Below are 25,391 nucleotides of genomic sequence, written 5' to 3' on the forward strand. Positions count from 1 at the left end.
AGAGAGAGAGAGAGAGAGAGAGAGAGAGAGAGAGAGAGAGAGAGATCTAACTTCTTCCAGAATTAGATATCATTGAGAGTGACAAAGAAAGAAATGTTGCTGATAAAGCTAATATTGTAAATAAAATAATGAAATAGATATAGCCATAGTTTATTATTCATGGTCGCAGATAAAAATTTATGGCTACTTGTTGTCACCCACTTAGTCTCTTTACAAAATCAGGAATAATTCAAAATAAAAATCTCAAACATGATCAATTAAATTTAAAACAGAAGTAGGTACAAGTAAGCATTTTTTTAACTTGTCAACAAACAATATAAATTACTCATTTTTCCAGTAATTGCATCCAATTGTATGAAGATAAGTATCTCATCCAGAAACACTCATCACCACCTAAATATATCTTTATTTTTTCCAAGTAATGCTAAACTATAGGAAAAAAGGCAATGAGGGTTTTTTTCCTTTTAAAAAGTCACTGACCTGACAACACGGAGCACATATAGCATTTTTCAGCTAACAGCAAAGCACAATTCCTAAAGTTTAGCCTTAATTTTTGATTAATGCAATTGTGTTGCCATTTTCATGTATCTCAATTTGTCTAACAAATTACCCTCACTTTGAAAATAATTTAAAGGAAATGAAGAGATATCAAAATTAATTAGCTGGTTTTTAAGTGTAATTTCTTATACAATTAAAAATACAGCCAACTGACCCACCATGGAAGATTTTCCTTTTCGCGGTTCTTCAGCTATCATATCTGCTGTAGAATGGCCATACTTTTTTGCTTTACAGTTACAGTTTTGTTACCTGTTTGCAAGTTCAGATAAATAACACAGACAACAAAAATATGCTAAAACAATTGGCTAGCATTTTTAAATAACAAAAGCTCTTGGTAGAAACCCAACTGAGCAAGGAAATCTAAAAAAAAGTATTTCTAAAAATGGGGCACATCTTGCTCTTTTCTTTTCTTGTCTTTTTATCTCAAAGCCTGTTTCAGACTAAGCCTTTATTAGCAGTTTGTTTGTTTAGTGAGAGTTCAAATCTTGTTTAGTCTCTGGACAAAAGGTCAGTCTCACTGACAAACCTTGAAGAAGGAGAATATCCAGCAGGTGCTGCTTTTCTTCCGTGCAACCTGAATAGCGAGAAGCCATGTCTAATTTATTTAAATAGAGTATTTCTTACTTGCTCTTAATTAAAACTTTCCTCAGAGATTCACAACACTGTGGATAGAGCTATTAAAATCAACTTAAAATATAGCAATTAACATAACAGAATAAAGTAATTGATTAAAAAAACAAAAACCACAAATGAAATAAAGACAAAAAGAACAAGATTTTTTTAAACTGCATGAGCATCATGAAGTCCTGATCTGGTGCTAAGAAAAATTTTAGTGCTGCTATCAGCCAAATCTTTTTATGAAGTCATTCAAGAATCTGTAAGGAGAAAAAAATGCTTTGGGGGAAAAAATGTAATCTGACATATCTTGCAGAATCATATGACAAGAGGTGCTTCTTGGAGAAGTTGGATTCCAATCTGCTTATTGTTTAAAAGTACTTTAACGTCTTAAACTGGTTTCAGTTTAGTACAAGCAGCCAATATAATTTTGTCAGAATAGATACAACATGAACTTTAGTTGCCCCACTCCAAACTGCCAACTAAATTGTGAATAACAAGTTTCCAAATTGTCTTTAAGTACAATTCCATGTATAATGCTCTACAACAGTATTTCTCAACCATATCAACTGGGGAATTCAAGGACCTGGAATCCACACATTTTAAAGTTTCTGAAGTTGAGAAATACTGCTTTACATTTTAATTTGGTAATTCTTGCTTACAGAAGCATCTGTAGTTAATCACAATAATGCCAAAATGACAAAACATGCATTGTGTATCATGATGAAAGAGCTGACTTTTTATTATTTAACTCTCCATGGATGCTAAGAAACTAAAATATTCAAATTTAAAGCCAGCGATTCTTGTAAGAGTTGGATTTTAGTGCAAAGTCTAGGACAGTGATGGCGAACCTTTTAGAGATCGAGTGCCCAAAAACTGGCCCAGCCCCCGCTCCACCCCCTGCCCCGCCTCCACCCGCCTCCAGGACCCGCCGCAGATCCCCCAGGCAGCCCAGAAGTGCCATGGCGGCCAGGCCCTCTCCCCGTGCCCTGCAGCATCAACTGTGCGTGAGGGGGCGTGAGGGCAGAATCTTGTCTACGCTGCCTGGCTGCCATGTGCTTGGCTGCGCTTCTCTGCGTGGGCCATGCTTGGGGGCGACTCTCCTCCAGGGGGGCTGCTGGTGAAAGGGTCACGGGGGGAGGCAAGGCTGAGGCAACGGCACGTGTGCCCACAGAGAGGGCTCCGAGTGCCGCCTCTGGCACCAGTGCCATAGGTTTGCCACCACTGATCTAGGATCCTGTCATCAAGGAGTCTCCAAATTATCATCCAGAAAGAATAGCTACTGTGTATTATAACACAGTTCCCAAAAATCATTCTTTCCACTTAAAACAGTTATTTATGACTGGATAATCCCACACTCTAAAGGAATGCATACATACACACATAGATACATACATACACTTATATGCTACCCGTCTCACCTAGAGGCAATTCTAGACAGCTTACAATCATTATTTCAGCTTACAATCATGAGTTCAAATTACATATGCCATGGAAAGAATAGAGGATGAAAAAAACAGAACTAAAAATATTTGGCAATGCCTCTTCATCATAACCCATTATATCAACCTAAGATTCCCAGCCTCCCATTCTGGTGAGAGAGAAGTTCTCTGAGGATGGACTGTAAAAGACTAAAAGCTCAGAAGACTAAACCTCTGGTTCTGGTGGCTGAGCCAGATTGGATCCTGTATACATATTAATAAGCAGCGAATATATACATTTGGTCTATAAAGTAACTATGGAATCCTTGGTACTCTTTGAGCTTGGGTGTTTGCTTGCAAATGTTTTGTTACCAGACTAAGTGACATCTTCAGTACACATATGAAAGCAACTGTTGTTTACTGGTTAAGAAGTCCTAAATCTAAGATCAAAACTACTATGGATGCATGGAGATTTCACATTTTTCTTTGCACTAAGCTTCCTGCTCTGTATACACAAAGAAACAGAAGGGGGGCAAAAATCGCCATCACTTTTCTACTTTCAGTCTGCTTATTCCCTATTCCCATCTCTCTCGGGAAAATATTCAAACTCAATAATATGTAAACAGTCTTTGTCTGTATTTTCACATATCACAACATTTTAAAGCATTTTGAACTGCCTGCATTATATTAACTCATATCCTCTGGAGATCTTTCAGCTCATGGTACTTGCTCAATTAAAAATAAATTGCACCCTCTAGTGGTCCAACAGATGATGCTGTATAGCTGTTGTTTGTAAACTATATGTTAAAACAGTCCTTTGTTTAAAATAGTATAATTTTAAGCTGCTGAGACCTTACCAAATGAAAAAGTCAAGGGTTTTTAAAATGCAACACGGTGAGAGTGATGAGGAAGAGATCAGAAAGGTCACATAGCGTGGTGGAATAGACATTCTAAATATAGCATCCTGAACTTTTTATTGTTCAAAACTTCCCTGATCCAGCTGATACTTTAAAGAACATTTTAAGGTTTCCGGGGGGGGGGGGGAATAGTGGTTTCCTTTCCTTTTATCCTCAAAAGATATTTTTTCATGCTATGCTTTTATTAAAATGAAATGATAATAGTAGCAGCTTAACAATTTAAGCTTATCTGCTCAAGGTATAGATGTTCACAAAATAATTTATTATTATTAAAGGCACACTTCAACTGAGAATACACAAATATTCAAACCTTACCTGCTCCTAATTCACCAAGAAAATGTTTGACTATCAATTGGTTGTTATTGGTCAGACAGCCAGACAAATGTTTAGTCTGGATTTGGCATTTTTGTCCATGTATTGAGTCCTTTTCAAGGACCCCGCACAGGCAGATGTTGTTGTTCAATAATATTAAAGGTATCATTGCAGGATGTAAAACTTTCCAGGTAAAGCTGCCTTTTCCTATTGATTGATGGTGAGTTTATCAAAGGTACTCAAGTGGTGCTCCAGATGTTTTGGAAGTAAGCTTTGAATATAATGTCTTTTACTACTGTTCTACATTTACAGTGAGGCTAAATATTAATAATGTATTGATTTAAATGGATTTTTTCTAAGTCTGCCTAAATTTGGGTCCAACATTTTGTCAAGAGCACGCAGGATATTAAATCAGGCATCATATTGTTATAAAAACATACATACATACATACATTCTCTCTCTCTCTCTCTCTCTCTCTCTCTCTCACACACACACACACACACACACACACACATTAAACTGAACAGGACACAACCCAGGAAATATCTATTTCCTTCCTTTCTTCTTTTAAAAAACTTATTTAATCTTCACTACATCATTGGTGAATCAGATAAGAAAATGTAAACATATTACATCTTATGTTTGCCAGGTATCTTAAGTATCCTACCTATTCTTAGAGATCACTGAGCCCTGTGCCACGTGCAAAGAGTTTACAAGGTTTGAATTTTTGGAAAGCAGATTACTTTATCATTTTATATCCAGGATATGCTGAGAAAGTCTATCTCCAATTCCCAAAATAGTTCTATTGGAATCCTGCCCTTCCTGCTGAACTAAGGCAGGAAAAAGGTATAGCCTACCGCTCTTTTTCCACTCTCCTCTAGAAATTTTGACAATGGAATGGGGTGAATATTACAGCATGGTGACCTCAAGTGTTACGTTTATTGGAAGAGAGAGAATAGCACGATAAAGCAGCAATTTTAAAACATTTATTAATGCTTCATGTAGAATTATTTCTCATAAATATGCTCAATTTGTTTCTGAATTATACATGAATTATAGAGCATAACTAAATCTAACAGAAAATGGGCCTTCTGCTGGAGAATCATTATTCTGATGTATTAATGGGACTCAAGAAATGTACATTAAGGACACAAAACCTCCATCATTTAAACCTGAGGCCTGTGTGAAATATCCCAGAGGTGCTCTGAAATAATAATTGGGATAACTGTTTGCATTCCAGTTTCCATCCTTTAGGCTGTTTTGCATCCCATCCACCCCTTCTGGACTTCCGTGTCATAGAACCCGTTAGGTTGTTGTTTTTTTAATTGAGAGTCCTGAGCAAAAGGCAAACTTCTAGTGATAAAAACTGGCTGCATACAGTGAAGGGAAAAATTATTTGATCCCCTGCTGATTTTGTACATTTGCCCACTGACAAAGAAATGTTCAGTCTATAAGTCTAACGGTAGGTTTATTTTAAGTGAGAGACACAATAGTAACAAAAAATCCAGAAAAACACATTTCAAAAAAGTTATAAATTGATTTGCATTTTAATGAGTGAAATAAGCATTTGACCCCTTCGCAAAACATGACTTAGTAATTGATGGCAAAACCCTTGTTGGCAATCACAGAAGTCAGACATTTCTTGTAGTTGGCCACATCTCAGGAGGGATTTTGTCCCATTCCTCTTTTCAGATCCTCTCCAAGTCATTAAGGTTTCGAGGCTGACATTTGGCAGCTCGAACCTTCAGCTCCCTCCACAGATTTTCTATGGGATTAAGGTCTGGAGACTGTTTTCAACTAGATGCTGTTGGACTGCATCAGCTACCACACCAGTTAGCAATTTGAAAGTTGTTGGTAAGCAGGTAATTGGCCTGTAGTTGCCTGGTGCTGCCCCTTTTGCTGGATCTTTCATTATCAGGTAGGTTTCCCCAGTTGTTAGCCATTTTTTAATTTCTCCTCCTTGTAGTATGTTGTTGAACTGCTTGGCAATGAGTGGATGTAGAACAGTTAGATGTTTCAACCAAAAACCATGCAGTTCATCTTCACCTGGTGCTGACCAATTCTTGATTTTCCTTGCTCTTTTCTCTACCATTTCTGCTGTTATTATTAATTCTTTCATTTCAACTTTTTTATTTGCATCCACCTCTTTTAACCAAGCTGCGTCCTTGTTGTATTTCTTGGGTTATCCCATATCTGCATCCAGAACTGCACTGTTTCTTCCTTGTCAGGCACTGACTAATTCATTGCAGTTTCTCCATTGATGGATTGGTAGAAACATTTCTGATTGGATTGAAATTGGAGGTTCTGCCTATAATTTGCAATTCGAGCTTCATATCTGCTGATCTTCCTGGCTATAGCTGTTATTTGCTGCTTTATTATTTCCAGTGCTTCCTTGATCTTCCTTGTTTCTAAGTGGTATTTCTTTATTAGGTATTCTTTGGTTTTCTTGTTCTTCAGCTTCTTTTCGTTCATCTGTTCTAGCTTGCTTGCATCTGATCTTAACTTGCTGATCTTATTTTCCAGTCTAACCTTCCATTTTTGTGGTGTACTATTTGATTTTTTTTCTTCTTTGTTTATTTTGCATCCCAGGTATTCATTATAACTGCAGCTCTGCTGTATATTAGTTGGTTTGTTTCTTGCAATGAATTAGTGCTTATGCTTGATATTGTAGTATTTGCATCTTTTTAATACTTATGCTAGGTGTTTCTTTGTAACGAGCTTCAATGCAGGCAGCCTTCTCTTGTTTTTGTGCAGTTCTAAATGCTCAGTTATTCTTTATTTCTTTTATTTCTTTAGTTAGAGGGCTTTGTTCTTCTTGAGGAAGAGGTGCCTGGTTTCCAAAAGAAAACAGTTGTATATCTCTACTGGATCCCTTCACTGCCAACTCCCCCTGGTTTCCCTCTACATTCTGAGTTACTTCTGGCAAGGCTTTGATTTCTTTACCCTGGGTAAACCTTTGCAGTTCGTCCAATTCTGTTTCTGTGAATACTTTATTTCGTATTATAAATCGGCGTTGATCTGCTATTCTCTGTTCTGTTATTTCTGATTCTGGATGTTGTTCTTTCCTGAACTGGTGCATTCGTTTCAGATATCCTCTTCTTGTTGGACTTGATCTGTAATAACAGATTATTATTTCTTTGTTTTCAATCACTGTGTATTTGCGACGGGTAAACACCTTTTCTTTCAGTAGTTCTGCAGCTGCTGGCCCTGGTTGCTCAGCCATCAGTCCTGAGTCCTGTAGCCCATTTTTCACCAGAACTCCAACATCTAGTACGGACATCTGAGCTTTCTGAAATTTACGTCTCACCATATTTTTTATGGGAGAGACACTCTTTGTCTGACTTCTCTGATGAGACCTGTCCAGTATGGTTGAACCTCTGGCATAGCTCTCATCTACCTCGGAGCACACAAGCCCCACAACAACGTGAGGTAGTGCCTCACTGGGGGATACTATTATTATTATTATTATTGTTATTGTTGTTGTTGTTATTGTTGTATTACTACTACTACTACTACTACTACTACTACTTTGTCAAATTCTTTCCTGAAATCAAAATACATTCATCTTGATAAATTCATCATGCGATTGGACAACCATTTCTCTGAAATAGTATAGGATTTCCTGCCTGAGCAGAGGATTGGATAAAAGACCTCCAAGGTCTATTCTATTCTATTCTATTCTATTCTATTCTATTCTTCTACATTTCCACAATGTATTATAGAACTCAGTGGTTCAAAAAGTTGTTAAGATTATAAGATTATTCTGGCAAGACTTGTTCTTGAAAAATCTGTTGCAAGTTCCTGAAATAACTGCATTGTTTCAAAGTGCTTACATACCATTCTCTCTGCAATCTGATCTACAGTCTTTTGTGTATTCTCCTCTAGTCTGGGACTTCATTTGTTGTCCAAGTTTTTGCAAAAATACATAAATATGTACCTAGCCTAATAAATAAAATCTGTTACTTGGAAAAGGTATTATCTAATTTTGGTCACCACAGATTAATACAGCTCTCTTTCTACATATCTACAACAAGAAGCACCAAGCTCAGCAAGATGGAACAGAAATTCCTAAAATGCATACTTCCTACATGTATATTTTTGGTTTCTGCATCTTCATAAAACCACACTAACTTTTGTGATTTTAATATCTTACCCATTAGTTTCTACTGCCAAGGAATCCTTACTTATAACTGCTTTGAATTTAGTGAACTCTTTATTCTTTGAGCACCACAAGAACAAAGTAGAAAATAAAGTTCCTTTCATAGAAGAAAACTTCTAAGAAGTTGTGAACCAGATTTCAGCCAATATTTGTTGTAAGATTTTGTTCAATCTTGTTCAAATACATCACTACATTATAAGCACTCTTATCACACAACATCAAGAAGCTATTGAAGCTGGACATCAAGGAAACTACACAGAACAGCTTACAAAAAATGTGAGAAAATTCCATCAGATTCTTGTTTGTACTGAATTATTTATATCTACATCCTGTTTAGGGAATGAATTGAACATGTGTATACTTTGTTGGAATAATTTTTTACAACAATTTCTTCTTACTGAAGGAGAGATTCCAGTCAGCACTTGCTTCCTGTCATTGTGCCATTATCCAACATTACAATGTTATGTTTATATTGCAATTGGTAGAAGAAGAAGCAGCCCACTTCTTTAACACAACATCTACTCCATGGCACGCAAATTGAGGATATGAGTTAAAAGTTTAAAATGTAAATTAAAGAGTCACTCAAGGTTCAGAAAGCTGAAATCTCTATCACTTTTATGCCTTGCATTATGTTCGTCCATACTCAATACTCATGTACCAAAGGTGAACTCAACAGAAAAAAAGTGTATCTTATGGTAGGACTTGGAGATCTGTCAATATGTAGTATGAATGCTTGAGCTGGACAATACAGATTTGGGTCCAGACAACAATTCTTCTCAGTCTTGTGAGGTAAGTCAGGTAAAGGAGCAGACATCATGAGTATTCCAGAAATGTTACTTTATTGTTTGAGAGTATAACAACAGAATACTGAAAACCTGTCATTTTTTTCTGTCCCATTTTATATTAAATAATATCATGGTGAGTTATTTTGAGTTTCTTTCTCACACTTCAATCTCTGGACTATATTATAGGTTCTCCAAGTCCCCTCTTAATGATTCATACATTTTCCAATGTCCATTCTAAATATAATAAATAGCTATACTGGTTGAAATTTATAGTAACTAAAATATAATACTCCTGGAAAATATATTAGGAAAGCTTATAGTAGACATTCATCAGTTCTAATGAAATACAACACTGTCTAAATGAGTAAAATAACCAAACTCTAATACTTCTGGAGGTGTTAGGAAAGTCTGTAGTATTTCTATTGAAATACTATATTGTCTAAATGAGTGTTCATAAACTACCTCTGTAGCAAAGTTGAATAAACAGAGTTACTCTGTGAGAGAGATGTGTAGTTCTTAAATAAGATAAATAAATTAAACACCTTGATTTATGATTTGCATGTCAGAATAGTCATACTGATCATTAAGCAAAAATGCATCACTCTAAATTAATGGACTGAACAACTCTTTTTTTAAACATTTGAAAACTTTTTTTACAAGATAAAGGTTTCACTCACTTCTGATTTCACCCAATATAGTCCAAAGTTATAATTAGAATCAGTACTGTATACCAGCAATTCACTAAATTATTAATTTACAAGCATCATAGATACTGGTACAAATACATACATTAATTTTGTTTCCTCGTTTACATAAGTTATTTATGTATAGCCAAAAAAACTATTCTATCACAGAATTCTTGAAATATGAAAAATCAGTCTCAGTACTTAAGGTGATTCTGGTAGCCCCTTTCAGTCTCAAATGGAAAAGATCTCACAGTAATGTCATTATGTTCTTCCCAGACTGGGCAAAAGCAACACAAAAGGATGGAACTGAATATTAAACATACAAATTTTCTTAAAGCATATATCCCACATTTTCTTTACAGTGAAAAACTTGGGAGTAGTCCACAATTCAGAGGTAGAATATTTTATATGCAAATACTTTATCAAATTCCTGACACCTCCACCTGGAATGGGAAAACCCATAGCCTGAAGCCCTAGAGAGCCACTGCTTATCAGTGACAGTCAGAAACTTTCTTTCAGTCATTGACCAATAAAAGTATATTCAATAACAAGAACTATTAGCAATCATTTGTGGGTGAAACTAACACATAATATAGCAAAATTAATTTATCTTGATTGTTTAACAGATAGTACAAGTAAAAGTTATCAGAGTGCCCTAGAAATTTAAATAAAAGAGGGGTAAGAACATGACCTGTGGTTTCTATGATACTCTATCACAGGCCCAGTATCGAGTTTAATATAGAGTTTTCCTGTATTTCCCATCCAGGACAAACTATGGGAAAGCTGTGAATCAAGCTAAAGATAAGATGCTCCTAAATTTGGGAACTATGAGATACAATAAATATGAAGCTGGTTTAAGCATTAACATTTGATTATTTGCAATTATATTATCAGAAAAAGCAGAAATTTCCTCTAGATCTTCTCTATCTAAAATGTTTTATCTTAGTACTGATCTAGCTAAACTAATGAAGAGAAGGACGAGGGGGGACATGATAGCAGTGTTCCAATATCTCAGGGGCTGCCACAAAGAAGAGGGAGTCAAGCTATTTTCCAAAGCACCTGAAGGAAGGACAAGAAGCAATGGGTGGAAACTAATCAAGGAGAGAAGCAACCTAGAACTAAGGAGAAACTTCCTGACAGTTAGAACAATTAACCAGTGGAACAACCTGCCTCCAGAAGCGGTGAATGCTCCAACACTGGAAGTTTTTAAGAAGAGACTGGACAGCCATTTGTCTGAAATGGTATAGGGTTTCCTGCCTGAGTGGGGGGTTGGACTAGATGACCTCCAAGGTCCCTTCCAACTTTACTACTACTACTACTACTACTACTATTATTATTATTATTATTATTATTATTATTATTATTATTATTATTATTATTATTATTCAGTGTAACAAATATGAGATAGATGGCTCAATATTCTTATACAACTGTGTTCCACATTACAGTCTGCTCTACTGTACTACAAAAATAATTGGGTGAAAATACCTTATGCGTATTTAGGGAACATATCAACATTTGTAATGCAACATACTGAGGACGAATTTCATTGAAAGTCAAGCATTTTTTTTCTTGGTAGCACAGAATAATATTACAACCTTAGAAAAGTCACTTTATTTGTTTTGTCCCTTCTATGTTAGATAGAAGAAACAAGTTTTAGCCGCACTCATCTTTTCATAACTGTAACTTTCATAACAAAGAAATGGGTCCTGGAGCAGAAGTTAATTATAATTTGGTATTTGTGTTCAAGCAATGTGAAGTTTTCACTAAGGATTTGCTAGAACATGAAACATCAAAGCTTCTGGGCCGAGCCTCTTATTATATATGGTCCAGATGATGAAATATTGCCTTGGGATTCTAAGAACAATGCAATTTTTGTTTTGACATCTGTTCACCAGGTAACTTTGAGAAAATCATTCTATTTCCAAGTTTAATTCTTTACTCATAATGAATTTGTAGATGGCCCAAGGGGCCAGACATTTTTTTAAACTCCCTAGGATACCAACTAGATGGCACATAATCAAAATCAGGACAACTAATATTGCCATTTCAAACACAGAGGTTGTTGTCTTACTTTAGAATTGGTGGTGGGACATTATTGTATATTTACTGCAGGACACTATAGCAAAAGGCAAGCTGCCCTGCATAGTATACGGGTAGTATATGTTCCATTCCCACAGTTACTCAGCTGAATTTACCATTTTTATTTGGCAAAAGTATTATGTGAAGGTGATACAAGCAGCTTAAGTAAATGTTATTAAAATGTACTTATAAATTAAAGAAAGAAAGAAGTTACCTGATCTGCCACATTGGCCATGCAATTTCTTTGTCCTATGATATAAGACAATGCAGACTATCTCAATATAAGCAGAATAAATCATAATTGCTTAACTGAGCAGGAACAGTTTGGCCACCCAAAAGCCAGTAATTATTTGTAATGACAAATCTTGAAAATGACAAATCTTCAAAGCAGGAAAGTGAGTAGGTTTTCTGATTTCATTCTGTACCATCTTAATTTGAGAAGCAGAAAAGCCCTTGTTTACTTAATATTCTCCCCCAGTAGATGTGAGAGAGTACATAAGAGTTATTACAACTCTAACTGATTATGTCCCATTCTAACAGCCTATACAGAAATAATCCTGAACAGAAAAAGTGGGAACTCAAGATAAAATCTGAACACTAATTCAACTCTAAATATTATTCTTGATAATGCTGTATATACTTGTTTTTCTTGATTAAAAGAGGGCCCAGAGAATATGAAGGCCACCTTCTGGGAGCTCCACAAGTGAATAAGTCAGGAGTTGCAGGACCTTGGACAGCTCTATGCAAGAAACCTGCTCCTACAGGAATAAAAGTAAAGACTCCCTGGAGTTAAGTTGGAATACTGGTGATTTCAAGAACATATTTATGAAGTGGCTCACCACTACCTTCTCCCATGAGGTATTTCAACCTCCCAGTCAAATTTACAGAGATGTCCTGGTGATTCCTTAAATATCAACCAAACCCTTACCTGCTTATTTCAAGAAACACTAGTTCACTAAAATGTTTATTCCTTGTGCAAGATATTCTGCTTTACCCTTCCTCCCACCCCCTTTGAAGAACAGAGAAAATTAAAGGGACAGATCTTTACAATGTAGTTTAGAAGTTTTGTTACATTTTGGCTTGCTCCTATTTTTTGTGCACTAGCAGTAATAAGCAGACACTTGGAAAAACATGGAGTCTCCTAATGTAAGTAATATTCATTTACTTGTAAATCTAGCTTAAGGATTCCTGGCTCAATTGACATCACAACTGTGAGAAATGTAACAGGTAGTCCTGGACTTAAAACCATTTGTTTAGTGACCATTCAAAGTTACAACAGCATTGAAAAAAGTGACTTACAACAGTCCTTGCACTTACAATGGTTACAGCATTCCTACAGCCACACATTGAAAATCGAGCACTTTGCAACCAACATCTATTTACAACAGTTGCAGTGTCCCAGGGTCATGTGATTGCCATTTGCGACCTTCCCAACTGAGTTATGACCAAAGTCAATGGGCACTTAATGACCACATGCTTAGCAATGGAAATTATGACCCCAATTACGATCTTAAGTTGAGAACTATTTTACTAGTCTCTTGTTCCTCCTAAATCCTACTCTTAGAATCCTTGTTACTTCCTAGAGTCATGACAGACCCTCACTAAATGGCCTCAGAATTGGGATAGGCATACTCAAAGGAGAGGTAATGAAAGTATCTCTTGTTCCCACATCTTGCAGAATGCTGCTGTTTAAACCTATTCCAAATTCTCTACATACATGCTAGTCCCCTTTCCCTATTTTGGACCCATAATTCAAGCCAAATGAGTTGTTGTGTATCTCTTAGACACATAACGCACATAAACAGTGCTAAAACATGGAGAGAAATGGAAGGCAGATACATTGATTTTAAATTATATTACTGAAGGGATCTTTAAGACCGACTGAAAAGAAATGAAGACATATATCATACAGATATATCTGTATTTATCTGTACAAACTTGGTGTTTGTAGAGTTATGTAGATGACACATTCCAAACTTTATTTTTTTTCCTGACATTTCATTGAATTAGAAAACAGAACAAGAAAGTTAAATGCTGACAAGACAGAGGATTTAGTTTCCACATTACAAACTGTGGTCCCTCTAAAAAATACCAACAGATTTGTGTTTAGTGTTGCCAGAAACACTACTCAGGAAGAGAGTATTTTGAATTAGAATACATTCATAAAATTGTCCTGTACCTCAGGGGTCCCAATCTTTTTGGTTTTACAGACTGCCAGCAGCAGCTTTGTTGATGGAGGGGGGAATGGTTTTGTGTATGTAACTTAAATCCTGGGCAAATGAAACTTCGTGCACCTGCCACTTCAGCCTGGGGATTGGAGACCCCTGCTGTACTGCATTACTAAAAAAATGCAAACAAAAATAATTTATAGCATTTTATGTGTAACAATTTTGACAAATAAGGATTGCTGGTCTCATTGAAAATTTATGAAGATTTTTTTTTTGGCAAAAATATGAAGTGTTTTCCCAGAATTTGTTTTTAAAATTCCCATTTTAATATATGGGTCTGGGGTTTGTTGGTGGTGAGAGGCCAACAGTATCCCCAGCGAGGCTACCTGTTCATTACATCTGTGTCCTTCCTAGTTGGTTAAGGGATCCTGGGTGGTGTCATATGGTTGGGTCCAAGCAGTGATAAATTCATCTTTGATCTGCCCTTTCCACAAGAAGCTATCACTTCATTTAATGGCATTGCGCTGTTTCTGAGTCATCTCCTACCTTCTCTTTCTAGAAAAGGTTTCAAGGAGGAGGTCAACTTTCCATTTTAGAGGGCTCTGGAAGAAACAGATTATCTGAAACTCTTCTGGCCTGGGTATGAAATTGAGATGATACTGATCATGCTTACAAATGACCTATGTGGGAACCAGATGAGAGATAATGCATCTATCTTGGCCCTATTTAATTTCTTGACAGCCTTTAATACTACTGATCAAATCAAATCTTTACTATGGTTATAGACCAGCATAGCCATTGATCATAGTGTTCTTTTGAAATTATTCTGGAGTTGGGAGTGGAATGGTTCCAGTCAGTCTTAAAGACCATGGCCCTTGCTTTGTGCCTCAAGAATTGATGTTGTCCTACATATGCTTAATACTTACAAGACATTTCTGACTGAGCTGATCCATCAGAATGGGGTTAGGTATCCCCAGCATGCTAATTATATACTGATCTGATCATGGTAGAGAATAACAACATCCTCCATTCTCAGATCACAAGCTAAATTCTTAGCGATAAAAGCATCTAATATCTGAATTGGGCCAGAGATTACCATGGAATCAGGGTGCCATGAAATGCTGGGCTCTTCTAGACTCCCCCCCTCCACATAATATAAGGATTGTAATCCCCTAGCAAAGGGCTCCCCAATCCCCGGACTGCTACCAGTCCATCGGCTATTGAACCAGGCAGCGCAAGTGGCAGGTGAGAGTGTGAAGATCCATTTGCGCATGCAGGATTAGGTTGTGCATGTGAAACCATCCCCTTTCCCCTGCCATTGCCACTGCCTATCGCCACCGCTGCTGTCAGTCCGCAGAACTGGAAAGGTTGGGGACCGCTGCCCTAGCATCAATTGTTCAGCAGGTTCTAACATTAGTCCCACCACAAAATCCAGGAGCATAATAATTGTCCCCATGATAAAATATCAGTTAGTCTTATTTTTTTCACTCCCAAGGATTTAAATTCACACAGTGCACTGCTGTCCCACTCTCAGTAGTAAACAAGGCAACTCTGTAAAATATGTGGATATACCTTTGAACTTCTATCTACAGTTACAAAACAGTCAATTCCATAACTTGATCCCAAGATTCTAGAGAATTTCTATGAGTGTACTGTCTGGATTCATTGAATTCCACTAATTAAATAATTATGAAGAGATGCTTGAAGATCTATTCAAAGACATGGTATTAAAGCAACCGAAGCAATGGATGTGTTTAAGCAAAAATGTATTTGCTACATTTCTCTAATTGGAGAATTTTGGCAGTTGAAGTCCAGAAATCTTAAAGTTGCCAAGGCTGAAAAACAATGCATTAATATAATTGAAAATAAATATTAAAACACATTTTATTTCAATACTCTCTTTTAATATTTCTTTTGTTTTAAGAACCAAGCATGGATCTCTAAAACTTGTTTAATATTTAAGAATTGCTTTTAGTAGACATGATAAAACCATAATTTCAAAAATACAGATCTTTTCCTATGCTAAATTTCTTTCATTATTAAACACAGGGTAGCTATAACTAACATTCTAATAATTACATTGCAAGCAAGAACTACATTGCATTAAAAATGCAGCATAATGCTTACCGTGTAAATGCCAATTCTACAAACAGCAAATGAAAGCTGGATACATTCAGACATTTTCTAAAAAAATTGAAATAAGCATTACCAAGTATTATTAATGTTGGAAAAGAGAAAGGATTCCTCAAAAAAAGCTCACAAATATATGTGATGGGTTCTCCCACCATCTCCAGCAGAACTGGAATCTGCTGTTCATGTTTAAATTTGACAAATTAACAAATTTAATGATGAAATTCAAAAGACTAGCTAGAATAGAGGTTCCAGTTCTCCTTTCTGTGGTAGTATATCTTGAGGACAATATAAGTATCAAGAATCATTATTTAAAAAATCAATATGATGAAGAATATTACTTTTTACAAGAAACCTCTGAGCACTTTATTCTGGAACACTTCATTAAAATGTATTATCCATATAGTTTTTGGCACAATAAATTCCCAAAATAAGAACTCTTATAAAATGTTATGCCAGTCTTCTAATTTGGCAGTCTCTCATATTTATGTAACAACAATCTCTAGCCATCACATTGTAAGATAGTATGTTATGTGAATGTATTTCACGTTTAATTATTCTTTCCTACCTGTAAATATAGGTAACACCTTCCATCAAATAAGAGGCAGGAAAAAACAACACAATGAAGTAAGAGTTTCACTTTCAATACCTGTTGTAAATCTCTTTCCAAAATCCTTATGAACTTGATCAAAAGTGCTTCTGAGGAAATCTATCATGTATATTATAAAATAGCAAGCCAGAATTCTTAAGATATCTGGCTTAATACATCTGAGGGACAATATTAGTGCCATCTTTTCAATCTCTCTTACTTGACCATTATCCTTGTCTTAGTTGTTTCCAAATGAGCTAAAAGTTTAAAGCAAGGAAACAAACCATGGCCAAATTCCAGATATTGTTAGTGCAGATACACCAGGGGTTTTGATGGTGGATTAAGTACTTAACAAAGCAAGAAAGAGCTTTATTGTAAATAATTCTTTTTCTGATATATATAAATGATACTGAAAAAGTAGCAGCATGAACTAATCTCCAAACACTTCAAAAAACAGAAGGAGATGAAAAATAGTTTTCATAATAAAATAAACTTCCTTTTCATAGCCTGGAAATTAATTCCATGACATTGCATTATGTTTCATTACATAATGGTGTACATTGGTTAACAGTACTACCACACACTAAATATCGGCAGTGTCTGTTAAAAACAATTGGAAATGTAATTTAAATTATCTTCATGCAGTAAATTAAATAAGGAATTTGTGATTCTAAATTTATGGACATATTTGTTTCTTAGATCACCATCAAGCAGGAGCCATTTCTTCTGTTCCAGAACATTGATGACTTTGAAGTTAAATAATAAAGATATTTCTCCCAAAATGCCAACAGCCTAACTTTGATTAATTAATATTGTCAATTAAATTAAAAATTGGCCAGGGAACAATTCTACAGCAGTGTTCTGATTCTTTATATTTAAAGACACATTTTATATGCAAGATTTTAAAACTGAATTTTTAAAACTAAAAGCCTAATGAGCATAAAGCATTTCCTTAATTCAAACTTGATTTGCATTTTACAACTTATATCATTTGAAAGTCCTTCATCATTTTTTAAAAAAATATGTATACAATGCTAAAGTATTCCCCACATTTTCCAAGTGCAGCACAACAAAATCTAGCACAAGAAGTTCAGATTTATTATTTTAACAAGCTAACAAAAAATGATTATATAACTTTACTTTCAATTCTTATTCAATACCCAAATGTATTCACCCTGTTGGCAGTTTCTGACCTTTGGCAATTGTTATAAGAATTATGTTTTCCAACTGCAAACAAAATAGGATAAAGGGGGGTAACTTCATTAATGGAAAAAGTGTTTACTGTACAACTTTTAAAAAGATAATAATGCGTACAAATTCCCCTAATTTTCTAAGGGAAAAAATAAACAAGTAGAAGTTTTGTTTTGTTCCTTCTGCCCCTGCCAATAAAATTATTAAAGCTTTTGTGAATTAAATTCAACTTCCTAGGCATTATCTTAACTTTCGTCATACACATTCTTTCTGCTATATTAGATAAAGATGATGTAAGAGAAGGAGTGAACCTGGGGCAGCATCAACACAGGAATAAGCATAGAGTTGACTGTGGTTTGTTCTCCAAGCTTGCTTCAATATAATTTCTGAACGTTTCATTACCAAACTAGGTAACATCATCAGCAGGATTTTCTTGTCCTAGTCTCCTTAGCTTATAAATGTCTTGTTTTGCCAGTGTGGTCAGTTGGTCAGCTGCTCAGAATTCAAATATAGCTCCAAACAAACAACCAATTGCACGACCAACTGACCACACTGGCACACAAGATATTTATAAACTAAGGAGACTAGGACAAGAAAATCCTGCTGCTGATGTTATCTAATTTGGTAACGAAACGTTCAGAAATTATATTGAAGCAAGCTTAGAGAACAAACCACAGCCCAAATCTAAAACCCGAGCTATAAGTATTTTCTATTATTTCATAAGCATAGAGTCTCTATGTAGCCACAAAGTGACTAAGTCCAATCCCTCTTGAATTCCATTGACCTTTATTTGAACACCAAGAAAGTGCTAACCGTTAGTTGAATAGATTCCTGTGTGTAGGCATGATTAGTAATAAATCCGTTTAATTGGAACTTCATGTGCGGTCCTGATCTGGACAGATAAGGGCTACAAGCCAAATCAACAGTCATAGAAAAATTACCAAAGTTTCTTCTACTTCTTTTTTCCACATCTCAGAAAAATCAAAGGTACATCACCAACATTCAACTAAGAGTTCCGTTTATCAGTTGTCCCTACCTGGAAAACTCTTGATGTGCCAAACTTCAACTCTCATGACTCCTAGCCAGTAATAAGGTGAGGATCTCTATTTCTTTACACTCGCCATTCCTCTACAGCAAGAGTCGTCTTGCAGGCATTCTAACTGGAACACCTCTAAGCAGTTTTCTTTGAACTATCCAAAATTATTTGAAAGAGAAGAAACTAGAATTCCCAATGCTGTATAGACTGGAGTACCTACCAGTACTTGTCTGTTCTGCTTATATACTGTAAGGCAATGGAAAAAAACTCAGGTAAAAGAGAGAAGGCAATCCAGCTGGAGCACTTGCTATGACAACTGTAATTCTGTTACCCCTATCAGAGTGGTATGAGAAATGTCAGTTCCCTGTTCCATCCTACAATGGCCAGCTTGTCTTTGTTGGAGAAGAAAATATATGGTTGGAAAGGACCTTGAGGTCTTTAACTTTCTACTTCTTCCCTAGAATATGAACCCACGATGCCAGACTGTCATAAGTCCCGGACAGAGGGGAGCTAACACACCAGAGGGAGAAAAGTCAGAAGTGAATGCTGGCAGAGACATCAGCCATCTGACCTCGAGGCCACAAGTATGGGAATGGAATGCGGAGCATCACCAAGTCCGCCAAGAAACAGGACAGTTACAAAACAATTTGTTTGAATTTCAATGGACACTAAACATATAACGGGAAGGAGGGAAACTGAAAAAGGGAAAAGCAAATGGGCAGATTTCACACACAAATCCCAGACCTGGCTTTGTAACCACTTGTTTTTAGCAAAGTTATTCCCTTCATTAATAATGCAGTCGAAGGCTCTTATTTTCTAAATGACTGAGTTGGGATGGACCCGACATCCTTATACAACCCAGACTAATGGCTGTCCACAACTCCAGGAGGCAAGATGTCCAATATGCTTACATCAAACATTTCCTTTTTATTTCAAGTTTGGATCTCCCCTCGTCCCCGAACAGCACAAAATACTTTTTTTCCGAGCAAGAAATTGAGGCTCATTGCCTTTTCTTGCCTAGAAGAATGAACGGCACCAGATCTGACCCGACATCATGAAAATCCAATTGCCTTGAGTAAAGAGCTTTAATCTCCTGTTGGTAAAATGGGTATTTTATTATTTAAACCATGTAGCTGTTAATGTGCTATCCAATGTTTCATTTTAGAATGAAACATTGGATTTGAAGTTGGTTTTCCATGTAGAGCAAAAGAAATTTAGCTAGGCTCTACTTTTCTACTTTGTTTCCTTGGACCACCACCACCCCCACTCTCCCCACCCCCATGTATTTAAACAGATGCTTGGATAAAATGGAGATCCTGTCCCCAAAGTAACCAACTAATACCAGTGAAATCACCAATAAATTATCTGCACCGTAATGGCCCAATTTATGTTTCTGAATAGTAAAATAGAGTTATACTTTATGTGATCTCTGATTTGGGGCACACCATTTATATTTATAGCTTTTCTTGAACCTATCAATATAAGAATCCTTCACAGCAAAAAGCCTAATGCCTTTTAATGTACTGAACTGCAATTCCCATAATAACCAAACACAGTCCTAGCCAAGCAGCACAAAACAAATAAATATCAAACCCAGGTATTATAAACACAAACTTTAAAAAGTACTGAAACATGAGACTAAATTATAGGGTTTTGCAGATAGAGATTTAGCTAAGATTTTGTAAGAGGGAAAATGTCAATAACCAGCTAAGATTTTCAATGCTGGATCATTTCCAAGTTTCATTTACTTACAGTTTACTGCAGTTTTCTGCAAGGTGTTTATATGGTAAGCATGAAAGAGAAAAAAATATTTGCATTCATAAACTGATTCAAGTTAAACATTCAAGACTACCAGGCCCCAATGGCAAAACTTTCAAACAAGCAACATGGAGAGAATCATACTCTATTGTCATTAGGCACCCCAGGTTCTGGAATCCTGTAGTTTACAAGCAAGAGTCAATAAGCAATAAACACAGGGAGCTAGCATGTGACTATTTATTTTTGCAAGTCTAAAACTGAAGTTAACACTTTACAGACCTAAAGCTAGAACACGCAACATTAAATGAGTAGCATTATTGATTCCAAGGTCCCTCTCTCTTCAAGACTTCTACTGCATGCTGGTGTGTTAAAAAATGATCTACAACAAATTTTCCTGTATTAGAGGCACAACCTTTCACAGTAATAGGACATCCAACTCACACAGGTATTTTGGCATAAGATTCCATAACATATGCCTGAAGAAAGGCAACTGCTGTGTGTGTTTTCTGTTTGCAAACTCCCCTTACCCTCTAGCATTTCCTGGTAATAACTTCAGAATAATGGGAAGGGATTCTCCTGAAAATATTGTTATGTTTAAAGATCCCTGAGAGGTTCTAAATGGAGGAGGTAATCTGAAACCTCCTCCATAAAATTCCACATTTGTAAAATTCCATAATTCTAGGATAATATCCATATTTTATGAGATCTTACATCAAAAGAGTACCAAAAAAGCCTCAAATGTCATCACGTTTTGAAAATATAGATGAAAGCCTACTTTATTTCTTACTAAAAGGGTATCAATCAATTTTGCCAGGGGTAATTTGCTTATACACCCTCGGCATTTTTTTTTTTTTGAATGGAAATCTGCTATCCCACAAGCGTGCCTGGCTGAGGAATTCTGGGAGTTGAAGTCCACAAGTCTTAAAAGGGCCAAGTTTAAAGACCCCTGGTCTAGAACTACTGGAATTTTGCTTTTCCTCTACTGAAGGGAAAGAAGAAAGTACAGAAGCCTGGCATAAAAACACTCCAAATTTATTAAATTATTTGTAGGTAACTATTATAATTAATTACATTTAATTAATTTAATTGATTAATTAAACATCAACATCCATTAATCAGCTAATCAATATTAAATTAATTAACATAAGCATTAATGAATTAAAATTTATACACCATTCCAAAGAGATAAGAAAACTAAGAAGGAAACCAAAAGACCAGAATACTTCTCTCCAGCAGCCTACACCCAGATAAGGAGAAATTAATACTAGACAATCAAGCAGAAAACAATGCCCTAATCAAGAACTACTAAGGAGAAAACCACACTCCATGGGCAAAATATTGTATTTAAAAAGGAAACAAGCCCCACACTCCTTAGCACTGATGTTGTTACATAGGTGGGTAATGAAATATCTGCAATCAAATAACCAAGCTCAGAGAGCATCAAGGACTCAATTAATTTGCAGAAACATTTTTTTAATATGTAAACTAGAATTCTGGAGACATCAGAAGAAACTCAAAGGGACAGTCCTTTTCCTGTCGCCACTGTTTTAAAGAAAAAGGTTTTAGATGATCAAAGGAATAATGAACATGCCTACATAAGGAAACACTGTAACTGTTATTGGATACTCATTGCCAAACTTTACTATTTAGCTAATATCATGTAGGATCAGGAGAAAAAAAATACTTTAATCAATTTCTCCAAGACAAAGGTCATTATTTCTACAGTGTACTCTAAAAAGGAAGTGGGCTGATATTGCAGAAATACTATACTAGCTTTGACATATGACAGAAAACTCTTTCATAGTCTTACCTGGTTGTAGACATTTTTGGTCTGGCTTTTTTCATTCTCTTCAATTGGATTTCTGCAACTGACACAGGTAATAATATAACGGGGGTCAAAGTATCTGACCATGCTTTTCTATTTCATCTAAGTATGGAAAATTGCAGAACAGATTCTACCCACCCATGCAAAATCCACAAGTGATTTTGAGTCAATCACTATCTCTGAATCTAATATACTTCACAGAGTGGCTGCTTGGAGGAGATACATTCCCAAATAAGAAAAGGATTTGAAAATAACAATAACAACAATAACAACAACTTTATTGTCACTTTGAATGTATACCAATTGGCATACACCAAAATAAAATTTTGTTGCATATAGCTCTCAAAGGGCCACCACCTCCGACATACACTCCTTGTTCGTGGTTTCCAGCTGAAGTTTCAGATCGTCCATTTTAATCTCTAGGGAGCAAACGATGACAAACAGAACAGATGGAAATGGAGCTCCGTGTGGATTAGCCCTCAAATTAGATTGAATTCCTGCAGGACAACCTCGCCTCCTTTCCTTTTTCTGATCCTGACTCTTCCACCTTTTCCTTAAAGAGGCCTTGCTTCTTTTTGCCCCTGGAGCACACTGCCACCGCCACCAACTCCTCCAAAAGCCTCTCTCCCTTCCTCTGGGCCTGCCGACAGCCTCATCCAGTTCCTTCGCTCCATAAGCCCCGGGACCTCTCCTCCTATGCCTCCTCCAGAAACAGCCCTGATTTGCAATAGAATCTGTCGCTAGGCCAGCAGTCAGATCTTTCTGCCAGCAGAACAAAACAAATAATAATAGTAGTAGTAGTAGTAGTAGTAGTAGTAGTAGTAGTAGTAGTAGTAGTAGTAGTAGTAAAGTTGGAAGGGACCTTGGAGGTCATCTAGTCCAACCCCCTGCTCAGGCAGGAAACCCTATACCATTTCGGACAAAGGGCTGTCAAGTCTCTTCTTACAAACCTCCAGTATTGGAGCATTCACCGCTTCTGGAGGCAGGTTGTTCCACTGGTTAATTGTTCTAACTGTCAGGAAGTTTCTCCTTAGTTCTAGGTTGCTTCCCTCCTTGCTTAGTTTCCACCCGTTGCTTCTTGTCCTGCCTTCAGGCGCCTTGGAAAATGGCTTGACACCCTCTTCTTTGTGGCAGCCCCTGAGATATTGGAATACTGCTATCATGTCCCCCCTCATCCTTCTCTTCATTAAACTAGACATACCCAATTCCAGCAGTCGTTCCTTATATGCTTTAGCCTCCAGTCCCCTAATCATCTTTGTTGCTCTTCTCTGTACTCTTTCTAGAGTCTCAACATCTTTTTTACATCGCGGTGACCAAAACTGGATGCAGTATTCCAAGTGTGGCCTTACCAAGGCATTGTAAAGTGGTATTAACACTTCACGTGATCTTGATTCTATCCTATCTATCCTATCTATTCTATCTTGATTCTATAATAATAATAATAATAATAATAATAATAATAATAATAATAATAATAATAATAATAATAATAATAATAATAATAATAATAATAATAATAATAATAATAATAATAATAAGAATCCTAATTATTATAATAATCCTAATCCTAATAATAATAATCCCAATTTAGTCACAAATCAGTACTCAATGTAATTAGAACCTAATTACATTGGTGGTCCTAATTACATTGAGTACTGATTTGTGACTAAATTGTTCTATAATAAATGTCTAAAACCAATATTTCTCAGTCATGAATGAATATTTCTATATACAATTTAAGCATCTCTTTCATGCCAATGATTAGTGAATTATCAAGAAGCTCAGACACCAAAGTTTCAAATCTCATTCTCCCCAGGGAGAAAACAGCATGCCTGTCTCAGTTATTCTGAATTACTGGGTGTATATCTGGACTAAACAATACATATACCCATCTCTCTACAGATGGTTATGACCATTCATTCAGTGACCTTTTGAAACAGTGTGGAAAAAATGGACTAAGGACCCTTGCCCAAAATTATGGTGTTGCAATGGTCCTGCACTCATATGATCAAAATTCAGGCCCTTGGCAGGCTGTCCATACTTATGAGTGCTTCAATCTCCCCACCTGCCTATCTTCCCCAACTCTGCCCTGCACCCACCCTGATGGGGTGGCAATCAGCCCCACCTTCTCTTTCAATTGCCCACACCAACCTTTTGTGTTTTGCACCCAGCCATCTTGGGCAAAGTAGAGGTGCCTTTGCTCCTCCTTTTCAGATACCTTTTACTGCTTCATTTTCAGACCCAGCTTCTTCCGCGAACATTAGCTCCATGTGCTAAAACTGCACTGACTTTGAGAAGCTTTCCAAAAATAGCACAGCTTTAGCCATGTATAGGAAACATTTGCGGGCAAGCTGGGTCCAAAAAGGAAATGCAAAGACAGCAAGGCGCTTCTGCCTCAACTACAGCTGCCAACCACAAAGGGTGAAGGTTTGGTGTGAGAAACTGGAAAAGGCAGCAGCTGGGGGAATGAATGCTTGCTGGCACTTTCTCGGGCAGGCTGAGAATTCCCAAGGCATGACAAGCTGCCCCAGAGCCACTGTCATGGACAGCTTAGACTGAGAAGATGCAGAAGATTATCAGCTTGAGAGGATTCAGCTGGAAGAGTTGCCTAGCAACCAGGAGAGGCAGTTATTACAGGCCTCAGAAGACAAAAAGGAGGAGCTAACACCCCCTCCCCATGCAAGGACACACCCTGAGAGGAGGGCTGAACAAAGGTGCTTAGCAAGACTATTGGCCAGAAAGAACCCTGACCTGTCAATGGAATAAATTCGGTTCTCACTACTCCTATATAAGGAGAGCCATGGACCTCACACTACTCCTATATAAGGAGAGCCATGGACCTCAACTCTCATTTTATCTCACTATAGTTGTCCTCTTGTTTGTTCAAACATTTTGTATTAGTTCTGTTTGAAAACCTTCTTAGTAAAGATATAAGGATTGCAGGATCCAGTCCGTTCAGACACTGGAACCAGAGGGTTTACCTTTGTGGCTGGGGCAGGACAAGACAGAAACACAGTTCTGAGGTTGCTTGCGACCCCACAATGCAGGATGCAGGGCGATAAAACGGCATAGGTGGTGGTGGGAGATAGGCAGGTGAGCAAGTTGGAGGCAGTCCCTTACCTTACTGAGGCTCACGGTGGGTGGGACCAACCCCAGAA

General features: G+C 36.7%; 1 protein-coding gene across 1 annotated transcript in view; it reads right to left on the minus strand.

Annotated features, from left to right (window-relative positions):
- ARL15 (ADP ribosylation factor like GTPase 15) overlaps positions 1-22,320 on the minus strand; it is a 130,513-nt gene extending 108,193 nt beyond the window's left edge. The window contains exon 1 of the mRNA XM_029285446.1: positions 22,219-22,320. Coding sequence (XP_029141279.1) covers positions 22,219-22,320 — 102 coding nt within the window. The remainder of the gene's footprint in view (positions 1-22,218) is intronic.
- Positions 22,321-25,391: the final 3,071 nt, after the last annotated feature.

Source organism: Protobothrops mucrosquamatus, unplaced genomic scaffold, assembly GCF_001527695.2.
Source record: "Protobothrops mucrosquamatus isolate PMUCROS unplaced genomic scaffold, P.Mucros_1.0 scaffold1715, whole genome shotgun sequence".
NCBI classification, from domain to species: Eukaryota; Metazoa; Chordata; class Lepidosauria; order Squamata; family Viperidae; genus Protobothrops; species Protobothrops mucrosquamatus.